The sequence below is a fragment of the Nannobrachium achirus genome (genome assembly GCF_963921795.1).
Source record: "Nannobrachium achirus genome assembly, chromosome: 15".
Classification (NCBI taxonomy): Eukaryota; Metazoa; Chordata; class Actinopteri; order Myctophiformes; family Myctophidae; genus Nannobrachium; species Nannobrachium achirus.
Genome location: NC_137822.1, coordinates 27769808 through 27785309, shown reverse-complemented (window position 1 = coordinate 27785309; position 15502 = coordinate 27769808). Strand labels below are relative to the sequence as shown.

Below are 15502 nucleotides of genomic sequence, written 5' to 3'. Positions count from 1 at the left end.
TGACATCACTTGTGATGTCAGTGTGATGTCAGTCAGACAGACAGACAGACAGACAGACAGACAGACAGACAAGCTACAATGTTTTTCAGGGTACTAGTAAGACACCTCAGGGTGACTTGCGACGTCAATTCTTGGCCATCTGGCCAGTGATGTATATGGGACCAGTTACTCATATATGCAGACCCCTTCATGATAGTTATGTTATGTCAAAACATGCCCATATATGGACATTACCAAATATGGGCATTCCCATATATGTCCTTAATATTGATAACATAATATCCTTAATAATGTCCTTAATATTGACAATATAGGAATCTCCATATATGGGCATAAAACGTATGTTAATTAGTAATGCCAAGCAGGGCCTTGCTGAGTTAGGGCCTTGGTTTGATGCCTGTGGATCTCCATATATGTGTCCCAATCTCCCCAGGAGCCAGTCATTGCAATTTTTTTCATTTTCATTTTTTCATTTCATTTGAAAGCTGGGGATCATAGCTACAAAATGATATATTGGTTGTGGAGATTGACCCAACAGTTTTGAAGATATGGCTTATAGAATGATGCCATGCTGAAATAGGACTTTTGAGATATTCAAGTTTTAAATAAATTTCTAACCTGCAATGACCTGACTCCGCCACATGGGGAGCAATCTTCAATTCAATCTTCAATTCAAAGAAGCTTTATTGGCATGAGAACACAAACGTTTACACAGTGGTGGAAAAAGTACCAACATTTTATAATAAAGTAAAGTATCAATTCTGCAATGTAGAATCACTCTGTTACAAGTAAAAGTCCAGAATAAAAAATGTACTTTAGTAAAAGTACAAAAGTATTGGTATCCAAATGTACTTAAAGTACCAAAAGTAAAAGTACAAAATGTTTGAAAATAGCAGATCTACAAGCTCACAACGCGTCGCACCGCAATGCGTTGTGAGCTTGTAGATCGTCTATTTTCAAATAGCCTTGGTATAACATAGGGCTAAAGTGGTTTATGTATGTTTTAAACTTTAGTTATTGCTCTCTAAAAAGATAATGCCACAACAGCATCTCAAGCATTATTGGGCTAAATGTAAAGACGCTACAGTGCGCCAACCGTGAAGCAGTTTAACCAATTTGCTACATACGTCTACACAAACGGTCAGATTACAAAGATAAATTGCTTAGTGAAGGCTCACAGATGTCACCATAGGGTACGCTCCAGCAGAATGTCCCGTAATGATCGTATTATTTAATGAGGAGCATTTTAATCCGATCGGTCGTCGTTTCCTTAAAAAGGTATTAATGTATCTAAGTGCAGTACACCTCGCAACCGATGGGGTCGCATGGCTGAAAAACAACAGAAAATGGCATCTGATCGGATTAAAATGCAGTTTATTAAACAATACGAAAGATACGGGTAATTCTGCTTGAGCGTACCATACTGTGACATCTGTGAGACTTCAGTAAGCACGTTATCTTTGAAATATGAAGGTTTTTGTAGACGTACGTAGCAAATAGGATTAACTGCTCAACACGAGGTTGAAGTGAATTCATTACGTGTGCAACAGGGCTAACTGTGCTAAATGTAGCATAATCAGTGTTTGTGTAACTTCAATCAGAAGGATTATTTGACCTGATAATAAAACACAATCTACAGGCTTAACCGCCTCGCGTTGTGAGCTTGTAGAAGAGAGCAACAATAGAGTTGGGTCACGTTTTATTTGTTTATAGCCTGCAGCTAGCGCTGCAGCTAGCGCTAGCTAACGCTAGCTAGCGTTAGCCGTTAGCCACTCATAGCCAGTCAACCAGAATAGTCTACTCTAAAGTCAACTTTCCGACGGCGAGTGAACGATTGCATTCCATCCATGTTTTCTTGGCTGTCAATTTATTGTCCAAAAAAACAAACACCCTGAACGTTAGAATTAGATAGTTTAGGACGACACTGATCTATTCAATGCTAAGCTAACTCAGTGACAAAGGAAGCTTCCGCACCGGAGCTTCACAGAGGACAAACGCATACGTCACAGACGCCTCCAGGCAGGAACGGATCATTTCACCAGCGTAGAAGAAGAAACAGCGGAAGAACGGCGGAAGAATAATAAATAATAATACACAAAATCATACATTACGTGGTTAATAATTGTTCATTCAGAACACACGTGGCATTAAATTAATGGGATAAATACTGTGGGTTGCAACGCTAAGTAATGGAGTCCCGATATTACCGCATTTGGCTACAAACGGCTAACAAAGGCTGGCTAGTTAGCATTTTAGCTAATATAAACTGGGAGGACTAACAGAATTATGTACCGATCTCTCACATTAATTAAAAAAAGTCTTATTTACATGCAGAGTTAAGCTCTGGCGTTTAAGTGAAATGTAGCCTAGATATTATGAGATGCTGTTGTGGCATAAAAAAAAAAAGAGCAAAAAAAAAAAAAAAAATCATTTTGGCTACAGGGAATAATGACAGTCCCCGAGATGACTAGCTGCTGGGGGTGCTGGGACACATATGGGCATAATGGGGTACCTTAACATTCTCATTTTGGGCCTGGGATTTATGACATCAGAAATCTCCATGTATGGGCAATTGGGCATAAAAGCTTTTTTTCTTTTCTGGGAATGACCATATATGGACTGTTATACCCTGAGAGATCTCGTAGCTTGTCTGACTGTCAGTACAGGAAGTGATGTCACACATAAAAGTTTTTTTCTTTTTCTGGGAATGACCATATATGGACTTTTATACCCTGAGAAATCTCGTAGCTTGTCTGACTGTCAGTACAGTAAGTGATGTCACGTGACATCCTTTTTATGCCCATATATGAGTCATTCTGTACCACATCACTGTGACTCACTGACATCACACTGACATCACTTCCTGTACAGCCGGACAGACAGTCAGACAAGCGACAAGGTTTTTCAGGGTGCGACCTTCAAGCCTTGAATTTCTAAAACTAATTTCAAGAACTTTTAAGACTTTTTAAGGATCTGAGGGGAACCTGGTCATGTCCAGGGGGTTCGGCAAGGCTTACTTACATACTGTACAGATCCATCTAAATAAATTAGTATATTAACATACAGTTAGCCTTAACTTTTTAAGGATCTGAGGGGAACCTGGTCATGTCCAGGGGGTTCGGCAAGGCTTACTTACATACTGTACAGATCCATCTAAATAAATGAGTATATTAACATACAGTTAGCCCTGGGCGATATACCGGTTTTATCGTATATCGCGGTATCAAATGACAATATCGATATTCAAAATTAATACCGTCAATATCGTAAAAAAATATAAAAAAAAAAAAAAATGTGCCTTTAAACACAACTAGATGTTTTAAACACAACTAGATGTTTTTGTTAAGCACTGTAGCTATATGTGTGTGATAATTCTATTCAATAACCTACTGTACATACAGTACTGTGACGCTGACAATGTGCGCCGGGCGGAGCAGAGCCGCGGTCACATGGGACAGGCTCCTCAGAGGAAGGTAAACACAACATGGCGGCACGCTTGGTGGCACGCAGAGTGAGTCCGAGCAAACTTGTGGCTAAAAAAAACAGCTGGAAATAGTCCTCTTTGGCAGCATTTCGGGTTTCAGCCGAATGAAAATGGAGAACCAGCTAATCTGGATGTGGTCGTTTGCAAGCTTTGCGCAAAAGACGTCAAAGCAAGCGGAGGAAATACGAGCAATTTGAGATTTCACCTACAGAAGCATCATCCCCGTGAATTTGCCATGCTGGGGCTCCCTCCCCCAGAACGGCCCAAAGCTAAACCAACACAGCCATCAGTTCAAAGTGCTTTTGCGAGACTAACGAAGTACAACAGAGATGGTATGCGGTGGAAAACATGCACCCGTGCTGTGACGAGATACCTGGTGAAAGAGATGGTCCCTTTCTGCACGGTGGAGAAAGGATCATTCCAGGAAATGGTCGAAACGCTTGATCCACAGTACGAGCTGCCTGGGCGTAAGCACTTCGTAAAATAAGCTATTCCCAAACTGTATAATGAAGTGAAAACTGAGGTTCAAGAGCTGTTAACGGCCGCAGACAGCTACTCATGCACAACTGATATGTGGTCAGACAGAAGAATGGCCCTGTACATGTCACTGACTGCCCACGTAATCACACCAGAATGGGACCTCGAGTCTTCAGACCAGCCACCTTCCAGAAAACCATACAGCGGAAAATCTAGCCACAGCACTCAACTCGGCGCTGGAGAATTGGAATCTTGATCCAAGCAAAATGTCAGCCATCACGACAGACAACGGTGCAAACATTGCTGCCGCAATCAGGGATCTGGGATGGCCCTGGATAAATTGTTTCGGTCACAATCTCAACTTAGCTGTTACCAACACAGTTGCGGAGCAGAAAAAGCCAGTGTTGGATCGACTGGCCAACGTCCGTAACATCGCCGGGGCCTTTTCACACAGCTGGAACCGTAAGAGAGGCTACACAAGCAGCAGGCAGAACGGGGGGCAAATATACAAAGTCTGAAAACGGTAATATGCTGATAAATATATTATTTATAATATATATATATATATTCTTAATCCCCCAAAAGTTAAATACAATATGAATGTTCATGTTCATGATTTTTTGTAATACAATTTGTGTGATATTCACCTGTAACACGTAAATTACAGCTGACTATAGGCTAATTGTTTGTTTATTTATTTACAGGACTGCCCCACATGCTGGGGCTCTAAACTTAAAATGGTCAAGCGCTTCCTGACCCACGCCGAGTCGGTCATGATTGTTCTGGCTGCTGACAGAAGAACCCAGCTGAAACTAACATGGGCTGACATAGACGTCCTAACAGCTGTTTACAAGGGACTGGAACCAGTCGGAGACTTCACTGATATCTTATCAGCCGAAGACTACGTGACCAGCTCGGCTCTCCTTCCCATGCTCCGGTTATGCAGAGAGGATACGCTGAAAGTAAACGACGTCGATGATCTACCGTTGACCAAGACCATTAAACAGGGAATCCTAGCCAAGCTGGAGGCCAAATACAGCTTAACCGTGCTCCAGTTTGCTCGCAAATGCACGTTCCTTGATCCTCGCTATCGCGGGGGTTATGAGAGCAGTGATGCCGCTTTGGAGGACACAAAGCACCAGTTGAACACCGAGAGGGTGAGCCTGGAGAGGCGAGCAGAAGAGGAAAGGCGACAAGAAGAGAGGGGAACCGATGCAGCAGCCGGCGTAGGTGAGGCGGCAGGAGGGGAGCCTGCTCCAGCTTCTCAGCCAACCCCCGCAAAAAAGGCCAAACCAACTTTGGGAAATCTCCTTCAGAGGGTAACGGTCAGCCGAGCAGTCCGCACGCTGGAGGAGCGAGCAGCTGAGGAGTTGGTGAAATATTCTCACGAGGAGGTGATCAAAGGAGAATAGGATCCACTACAGTGGTGGAAACATGTTGGACAGCGACAGTTTCCACTGATGTCCAGGGTGGCCCGAAGGTATTTGTGTGCGTGCGCCACGAGTGTGGCATCCGAACGTGTGTTCAGCACGGCAGGGAATATTGTTACCCCATCGCGTTCTCTGCTAAAGCCAGACATGGTAAATATGCTCGTTTTTCTGGCGAGAAACATACAAATTAAAAAGAAGAAGAAGGAATAAGTCCTAAGCTACTAGGCCTAGCGTAGCTTGTTTTATTTTGTTTTGTTTTTTATTTTTAAGATGAGCAGAGCGGCCTAACCCTTGTGTTTTTGTCAAACCGACCCCTCCCTCCCCTCCCTTTCTAGCCTCTCCTCTCCCTGCTCTGGTGCAGAGCAGAAGCCGTTTGACAAGTAAGGGTGCCTGTGAGGTCAAAACAGCGGTTTGGTTGGTCTCAGGACGTTGTGTAAACAAAATCCAATAAAAAAATACTAACTTTGAAGCTGAAGAAATAACCGCACTAGTATTAAGTCTATCTACTCTGTTAGTTATGAGAGGGCCTGCAAAATCTAGCAACAGGGGCAGCCGAAATCTAGCAACAGGGGCAGCTATGAAAAAAATCGACTAAAGCAGGTATAAAGGGGTATGATAAAAGACAGATTTAACCCTATATGTGTTTTGGTCTGGATGACTCCTTTAAGGACTCTAAATCAAGTCATTTAACGCCACCCACGAGTCTGTACGACAAACGGTTCATGAGATAAAGGGTCACTTCCTGTTTGATGAGGGGCACTTCCTGTTTGGCGAAATAGGCCCCAATTAAGGTTAAGGACTCGTAATCAAGTCATTTGACGCCTCCCACAAGACTGTACGACAAACGGTTCATAAGATAAAGGGTCACTTCCTGTTTGGTGAGGGGCACTTCCTGTTTGGCAAAATAGGACCCAATTAAGGTTAAGGACTCTTAATCAAGTCATTTGACGCCTCCCACAAGTCTGTATAACAAACGGTTCATAACGTAAAGCCAAATAAAGTTTCGGCCAATCAGGAGAGGGGGCGGGGCTACGTTAAACCAATTAAGGTGAAGAACGAATAGAAAGACTGTGTGTGTGTGTGTGTGGGTGCGCGGACGTGCATGTGAGTATGCGTGTCTGCGTGTGTGTGTGTTTGTTTGTATGTGTGTGTGTGTACAAATCATGTGGATGTGACTGGTTTTAGAATTAGATCTACAAATCATGTGGATGTGACAGGTGATAGATTTAGAGCTACAAATTATGGTATGGAACTGCCGATGGAATTATTTCTACAAATCATGGGGATGGGACTGGTTTTAGAATTAGATCTACAAATCATGTGGATGTGACTGGTTTTAGAATTAGATCTACAAATCATGTGGATGTGACAGGTGATAGATTTAGAGCTACAAATTATGGTATGGAACTGCCGATGGAATTAGATCTACAAATCATGGGTATGGGACTGGTTTTAGAATTAGATCTACAAATCATGTGGATGTGACTGGTTTTAGAATTAGATCTGCAAATCATGTGGATGTGACAGGTGATGGATTTAGAGCTACAAATAATGGTCTTGAACTGCCGATGGAATTAGATCTACAAATCATGGGTATGGGACTGGTTTTAGAATTAGATCTACAAATCATGTGGATGTGACTGGTTTTAGAATTAGATCTGCAAATCATGTGGATGAGACAGGTGATGGATTTAGAGCTACAAATTATGGTATGGAACTGCCGATGAAATTAGATCTACAAATCATGGGGATTGGACTGGTTTTAGAATTAAATCTACAAAGCATGTGGATGTGACTGGTTTTAGAATTAGATCTGCAAATCATGTGGATGAGACAGGTGATGGATTTAGAGCTACAAATTATGGTATGGAACTGCCGATGGAATTAGATCTACAAATCATGGGTATGGGACTGGTTTTAGAATTAGATCTACAAATCATGTGGATGTGACTGGTTTTAAAATTAGATCTAGAAATCATGTGGATGAGACAGGTGATGGATTTAGAGATACACATTATGGTATGGAACTGCCAATGGAATTAGATCTACAAATCATGTGGATGGGACTGGTTTTAGAATTAGCTCTACAAATTATGTGGATGTGACAGGTGATGGATTTAGAGCTACAAATTTTTGTATGGAACTGCCGATGGAATTAGATCTAAAAATCATTGGGATGGGACTGGTTTTAGAATTAGATCTACCAATCATGTGGAAGTGACTGTGTGTGTGTGTGTGTGTGTGTGTGTGTGTGTGTGTGTGTGTGTGTGTGTGTGTGTGTGTGTGTGTTTGTGTGTGTGCACGTTAGAGATGCGCGGATAGCGGTTTTAGCCGCGGTGGACCGCGGTGATCCGCGGTGCAGTCGGATTTGGATCAATCAAATATAATTATTAATTAATTTCGGATATCCGCGGATGAAATAATGCAGGAAATAAATTATGGCCTAATATATCTATCAATAAAAAGCTAAATCTAGGTATGCTTGTGTCTGTGTTAGTGTGTGTTATTTTGTATAATTTGTAAATTAACCATCATTTTTCATGAGGCAATGTGCAGTCCACGATAAACAGCTGTGTCCATTTAAAGGCAACAGCATCACGGCATGCATCGTCGCACTCATTACCTCTGGTCGCGCTGCGCTAAAAAGTGAATCTCTCTCAGCTCCATAGTCCATATTGTAAAGTACTGTAAAGTAGGTAAGTTAAACTTCCCACTAAGTTGTGTTTGTTCCTCTCTCTTTCGCTCTCTCCCTCGCTCTCTCTCTCTCTCTCGTGTGTCTGACTCTGTCTGTCTGCCTGCATGTCTGTCTGCATCGACGCAGGCAGCACCGACTCAAAAATCACACCCGTGTGAACTGAGCGGTGGTCGTGGAGGCTGTGCAACAGCACTACTGGGTGGGTGCAGCGGGGTTAGTGTGCTTTACAATGCTGTAGTTTCTTCACACAATCTAATTTATTTGACCCTAAAACATTCAGTTTGTTAATAATAATAATAATACTTGACCACACATGCTGACCCACCCTTCCCCCCTGTGTGTGTGTGTGTGTGTGTGTGTGTGTGTGTGTGTGTGTGTGTGTGTGTGTGTGTGTGTGTGTGTGTGCGTGTGCGTGTGTATGTGTTTGTGTGTGTGAGAACAGCGCCCCTCCCGGCCGGACACACACACGGCCACGTATAGGAGACGGTGTGACCACCGCTCAAAAACAATAAAAAAAAAACAGTGGTTAAGTGGTTACGTTATAAAAAAAATCAAACCTCGTTTGAAGTGGAGCGTGTGTGTGTGAGCTTGCAGATCAGCTATTTTCGCCGTGCAACACACATGACAAAGTAGTCAGGCTTTACTTGCGAGAGGAGGAGATTCACAGTGCAGCTGCAGACAGCACCGCATAATCAACGTTCACGAGGAGCTGCTTGAAGTGCGTACTATTGGAGCATGTGAATGAAAAGAGAGACGAGAGGACAGACGACCGCACGGAGGCGCGGACCGCCGCATGAACGGCCGCCGAACGCCGTTCACGGGCGTCAGAATGATCGTGTTCGACAATTCGTTCATCAAGCGAAAACAAAGGACGTTCAGTTCACGTTCGCCCTTCACTGCGTGTGTGTCTGTGTGGAGCTGCGGCTGCTGCTCTATATCTCTTGACTGAGTGTGTGTGTGTGTGTGTGTGTGTGTGTGTGTGTGTGTGTGTGTGTGTGTGTGTGTGCGTGCGTGCGTGCGTGCGTGCGTGCGTGCGTGCGTGCACGAGAGAGAGAGAGAGAGAGTGTGTTGTCTGCCTGCCCTGCTCAATAGCGCCCCTCCTTTAACGTGTGTGTGTGTGTGGTCTGTGTGTGTGGTCAGGAGAGGTATGGCAGGCGACAGACATACACGGCCGGCCAGCCAGCCAGCCAGCCAGCCAGCCAGCCAGCCAGCCAGTAACATCTTGAAAGCGAATCACAGGAGCGGCGGGACCACCGCTCAAAAAAAAAAAAAAGAAAGAAAAAAGACGAACGGAGACATTCCGTAGGCTAGATCAATGCATTTCTGTGATCGCACAACTAAGAAAACTAAAAGGGAATAAATAGCCTACCAGAAAATATTAGCCTAATAATAAGGGTAATAATAATAATAATACTTTTGAAGTTGCGGATCAGGATGGATGCGGATTTATAAATTGGATGATATAATTAATGCGGTTGGATAATGGGCGGATAATTAATTTGCGCGGATGGATTCGGATGACTTCAAAAGCCTATCCGCGCATCACTAGTGCACGTGCGTGTGAGTATGCATGTGTATGTGTGCATACATGCGTGCGGGCGTCCATGTGTTCCCTGGACCACACTTTGAGAACCAGATAAATAGCCGATCTACAAGCTCACAAAGTTACACAGTGCAACTTATTGTGAGCTTGTAAATCATGTGAGACCACTGACTCAGCACTGTAATTAAAGTTAATAAGGAGCACCTTTGCCTCTGAGCTGTAGAACTGTTTGTTCAAGATATGGGCCATATCCATTGGTTTGAATAGGGAGCGCAAGTGTACGAACTGATCGCTCTCCCGGAAACACGAAAGGTTGAAAACACATAGTCTTTGCTCGGTGAGTGGCTTTAGATATTGCTCTACGAACGTTGCGATTTTGATGTTAAAACGATCAATAATGTGCGCATGAGAGCAAGCTAGAAATGTTTGGGGGAAAATAAAAAAATTCTGAGAACCAGAAAAAAATTCATGGAGGTTAATGGGGCGTCGGAGGCGCGACCCGGCACTCAGAGGGCCATAGATGAAATTCTGTAAGTCTCTGTTTTATTTTAGTCGCACTGTACGAAACACTACGAGCGTGGCTACAAACATGCCAAAAAACATGCATAAATGTTGAATATTTTGGCCGTAAGGACAATACATTCACAGAAAATCTGGGAACAAGAAAAAATCTCCTCCACTCTAGCCACACTCTAGGACTGGTTTTCCCGCCAAAAATATCCCCAAAATACCCCAAACCACTCTACCTTTGGACTGCGATTGTGGAAGAACGGTATGACGTTTTCGAATACCGTTTGAACCAGGGAAAAGTCCAAAAGCGTGTGAGCGTTTTTCAACTTTAAATCATGTTCCTACGTAATGGAATGAAAGATTTATGAATAAAGTTAAATATTTCAAACAGTATAAACTTTAAAAAAATGTCTAAAACAACAATGAAACTTCAAACCTCGCTGAACATTTCAAAGTTGGAACGAGGTTTTTATCTGAAAGTATGAAAGAGATATAAGAGCACGAAGAATGTGCGCCAGAAAAGTGGGCACTTTTCTACATAGACTCCCATTATAAGGAGGAAAAATAAAAGTTTAAAAGTTAAATATTTCAATAAATATGAAATATTTTGAAAAGAAAAATACAAGCACACATCACTGTAGAAAGCTGAACATGTTGAAGTTGGAACGAAGTTTGTAGCACAAAGTGTGAGGGAGTTGAAATCCGTCGAAGAAAGTGGGGGAACCTTGGAAGTTTGAAACGTATAAACATAAATTGGGGTACAACAAGGTGGACTCGCCTTCAGCGAGCCCACAACTATATAAGTATGGCGGATTACAATAAGTGTTTTGCCATTGCATTGCACGGCAGGCACACTTAAATATTGGAAATTGGATTTACTAAAGTACAAATAGCCAAGTTCTCCAAGTTAGAATGTATGTAGACGTTTGTGTTCTCATGCCAATAAAGCTTCTTTGAATTGAATTGTGCTCTCTACTTCCCCATGTGGCGGAGTCACGTCATTGCAGGTTAGAAATGTATTTAAAACTTGAATATTTCAAAAGTAGTATTTCAGCATGGCATCATTCTATAAGCCATATCTTCAAAACTGTTGGGTCAATCTCCACAACCAATATATCCTTTTGTAGCTATGATTCCCAAAAATAGGTGTGATTCTTTCCATACCTGATGATACGTGAACGAATCCAAACTCTTGAATCCAGTACCCGTCACTTCCAAGGAGGTTAAGAAACAGATAGAAGTGCCACCTGTTCTATCATCCCTGGTGGTGGCACACTCCAAAGCCTTCGCAGCAAGTTCTTTTGCTACAGCAGCCTGGAACAAATGTACAGACATAAATTTCAGTACAAATGGGAAACAATCACGAGTTATAGGATTCTTTGAAAATAAAATGTTTGAGAACCACTGATCTAGGAATAAAGAAAACATTAATTAATAATAAAAGTGAAGATCCAAGTTAGTAAAGTAATAACAGATATTGCATTAAGACTCACTATAAAACAGTTGTGCAACATCAACTGAGGCATTAATGTGAATAAAATAAGATGAATGACCAGGTATCGGATTGGCATAGACAGACACAATTGCCGCTGATACCTATAACAGCATTTTAGGCAGTATCTGCAGGTTTTCCAATTGGTCATAGCAGTGGGCATGGTTTTCTGGCGACACTAAAAATAATAATAAATATAGCTGCAAGCACCGATAAAGTGGCCAAGGCAGAAAAAGCAGGAAAGCAAAAAAGCATCAAGGGAAAGCAAAGAAGAAATCAAAGAAAAACTAGAAGCAGTGTTCTTCCGAGCAGGTCTCCGGCAGGTCAGGTGTTTTTTGTTTTTTTTTGCCTAGGGGTGACTCTATAATAGGCCAAAGTGAAAAGGGTACCACACGTTCTTGGGCCTTTCACGGCAATCGGATGCTGCATGCGGGATTTGAGGCATTTTGTTCCAAAAATGTGTTTTGCAAAAGTTGACCCGCTGGTGGCGCTATAACAGGCCAATGTGAGAAGGGTGGCATCTGTTCCTTGGCCTAGTGGGAATGTGTGTGCAAAATCTCACACACATAGCAGGCTGCGTTCATGATTTGAGACATTTTGTTCAAAAAGGAGCAATCCTGCAAACCTTGGAATCCAATGTTAGCCAATTAGATAGAATATGATATTGGACAAATCCGTCATGATTACATCACTGTAGAGATACTGTGTACTGATTTGTGTGATTTTCGGATAAAATCTGAAAGAGTAATATCGAAGAATGTGTTTTATATACTGTAAGTTGGCCTTCTGGTGGCGCTATAAATGGCAGATGTGAAAAATGCAGGGCACAGGTTTTTCCTTAGCCTCTGGGAAGTGTGCATACAAAGTTTTTCACTAATCGGTGGTTATAGGTAAAAGCACAAATTGGCCTCTACACAACATGTATGCAAAAGACTGTATATGCAACAGACATAACATACTGTGATACTATTCACCTGGATAACTATCCAGGTGAATATGATGCTGTACATAGTAAGCCAGGGGTGTCCAAACTTTTTTCAAAGGGGGCCACATTAGAACATATTAAAACACCCTCGGGCCGACTATCTCCTGACCATAATAAAGTCACATACATATGCATCGCAATTACAATATTTTATTTAACTATCATCATCAATATTTAACATCAATTGTCTTTTGTCAGGTGTGTGACTCACATTACCAAATGTAACCAGACGTGCAAGGTAAAAAATACTATAAAATAGCCAGGGAACAAGGAATCCTGACAAATTATACTATAAAATAAAAGCTTTTTATGGTGCTGGCAGGCCGTTTATTGTACAATTTAGGAATGAAGCTGCGGGCCACATAAAATGTGTCATCGGGCCGCATTTGGCCCCCGGGCCACACTTTGGACACCCCTGGTGTACAGTGATTCTGTAAACTCACGTCACGTCTCAACTCTCAAATCGCAGTGATTGAGTGCTGCTATATACAGGTTTTAGTTACAAGACTTGACAGAAAAGGTTATAAAATCGCCGACGCGCCGCCGGACGGGACACAACGTGCGACGCGGTGGAAAAAGTAAAATAGTTTCATTTTCGGCCCACGGAGCAGCATAAACTTTCTCTGTAATCCACTCGACACAAGGATGTTAAAACATATCTTGTGTTGTGGCATATCTTTTTTTATTCATACGGATTACTGGCGGAGCGCGGGCCGCGTGGACTAAAACCGAAAATAGAGTTGTGCTCCGTAGTCCGTACTCTCCTGCCCTGTGCACTGTGTGCAGGTCTGTGCCTGAGTGACGTATGTGGCTTCAAACATGTGGTACACGGCCCAGAGCAGAGCGGCATGGAGCGCATGCGGTCCTCGCTTCTCCCCCGTTTTAAAACTTGCTTGTTTTCCAATAAAAAATAGACCTTTTTTTTTTTCTTTTTTACCGCGGTAAGCACACTGACACCGCGGTAGACCTCGGTATAGCGCGGTACGGCGGTACGGCGGTTACCGCCCCCAACCCTACTGACTGGGCCTAGGGGTTTAGCCCAGCGGACTCACCACATCGGAACGGTGCCGCGGAAGCAGCTGTCCGTGTTCTAAAAGGGCACGTTTTAAATGTTGAATGTTTTAAATATTGTAAAGAGAACGTTGTTTTGACATTCCATATTAACCCTACGTCAACGTCATCACTACTTGCAACCGACACTGCAATGGCTCCCCCCATGATTTAAAAATATGAACTTTTTCTCTCAAAGGAAGATATTGTAAGTGTTTTAAATTGTATATTTTGGTTATTATAACATATTAAGGCCTACATGGCTTACTAGTCAGGGATCCTTTTAAAGACCAGTTCCATAGATTCAAGTTTAGATAGATGGACACATTTTTTGGCACCAGAAAACCAAGCATGATTACTTGAGTATTGTACTCACATGACAATTCATCTTGTAATTCTCCTTCAGATACCACATAGCAGCATCTCCTCCAGTCCCTGAAAAAACACAACACACACACACACACACACACACACACACACACACACACACACACACACACACACACACACACACACACACACACACACACAGAACAGGGTTCGTCTTCGAGGTGCAAACAATACAGACACACTGTCGACAGTGTGTTAACTAGAGGCGGATCTAGGTTTCTACTACATTGGGCGCTTGGCCCATTCATATGTTTTTTTATTAATTAATGAATGAATGAATTCGTTAATTACATTTAAATAATAAACTTTTACAATTCTGTGAGATCTGCTCACGAATTATCCACTCCTGGCTCCTCATTCCAGTTTTCTTTCCAAAAACCTGTATTAATGTAAAAGATCTAGAAATATTGCATAATAATAACCCTTTCAGTGCCCAGAATCACCACTAGAGGGCGCCCAATGGCCATAGAATCCACCATAGACATACGCTGTATATGCACAAGCCGTGCGCAGCCATGACGCGCCTGAACACTTTCCTTTGTGCATGAACAGGAACAGGATGAAGTTACCTTGAAGTTAGCTATTGGCTACCAAGCATTTTAGAAGCCCTATTTTCAGCGATTTAGCCGTGATTAAACCTTGCACACCTCATGGATATGCATGGAACAGAGAAAATGAGCTCTAAAGATCCTGGATTGCATTGGAGTGGATGGCAAATATCGACGGCGCGACGCTCTCGCGGGCCGTGTAAACAGATGGCGGCCGGCGGCCCGGCTCGAAAATTTAGCCCGGTGCTTCGGTAAGGCCTCTGGACTTTTTTTTTTTTTTTAAAGCCGAAGTAGTTCGGGATTGGCACCCCGAACTAGCCTGATTTCAGACTCAGCTCACGCTTTAGTCTGAAACTGTGCCCTATTCTGAGCGATTTACAGGGGAGGGACTTTTTTGCGAGCGTGCACGCGCGCATCCGCGCGCGAGTGATCGCGACGCACGGTGATCGAGACGCACGGTGGACGCGACGCACGGTCGGGGAGTGTGTGTGTGTGATTGTGTGTGTGTGTGTGTCTCTCTGTCTGTCTGTGCCAGTGACTGCTTCCACACAGAACTGTGACCAGAAACATTGTAATCAACATTGGTGAAATCAGCGCGCTCGTGCGTGAGTGTGTGTGTGCCTTCCTCAGCCTGCCTGTGTGTGAACTTCGTTTGAATCGTTTTAACTGCTGCGCGGATTGGATATTCGTTAGACCCACCCCCACCCCCCGCGCTCATTGGGCAGCCGAAAATAAAAAACGATTCATGTACTCAGCTCCAGACCAGAGAAAGAGTCCACTCTGAGAGTGGGCGGGGTCTATGGTCTGGAAGCAGGCTAACCCCGAACGTTAATAAGGTCCAAACTATCCCAAAGAGATAATAATGCCTTCCTAGTGGCCTAGTCAGTTTGCTATAGCA

General features: G+C 43.0%; 1 protein-coding gene across 1 annotated transcript in view; it reads right to left on the bottom strand.

Annotated features, from left to right (window-relative positions):
• Positions 1–15502, bottom strand: part of LOC308299735 (uncharacterized protein) — a gene marked incomplete at its 3' end in the record, with an annotated part of 96782 nt that overhangs the window by 36271 nt on the left and 45009 nt on the right. Inside the window, exons 5-6 of the mRNA XM_080743525.1 lie at positions 14043–14101; positions 11304–11453 (exon numbers count right to left, since the gene is read on the bottom strand). Coding sequence (XP_080599651.1) covers positions 11304–11453; positions 14043–14101 — 209 coding nt within the window. The remainder of the gene's footprint in view (positions 1–11303; positions 11454–14042; positions 14102–15502) is intronic.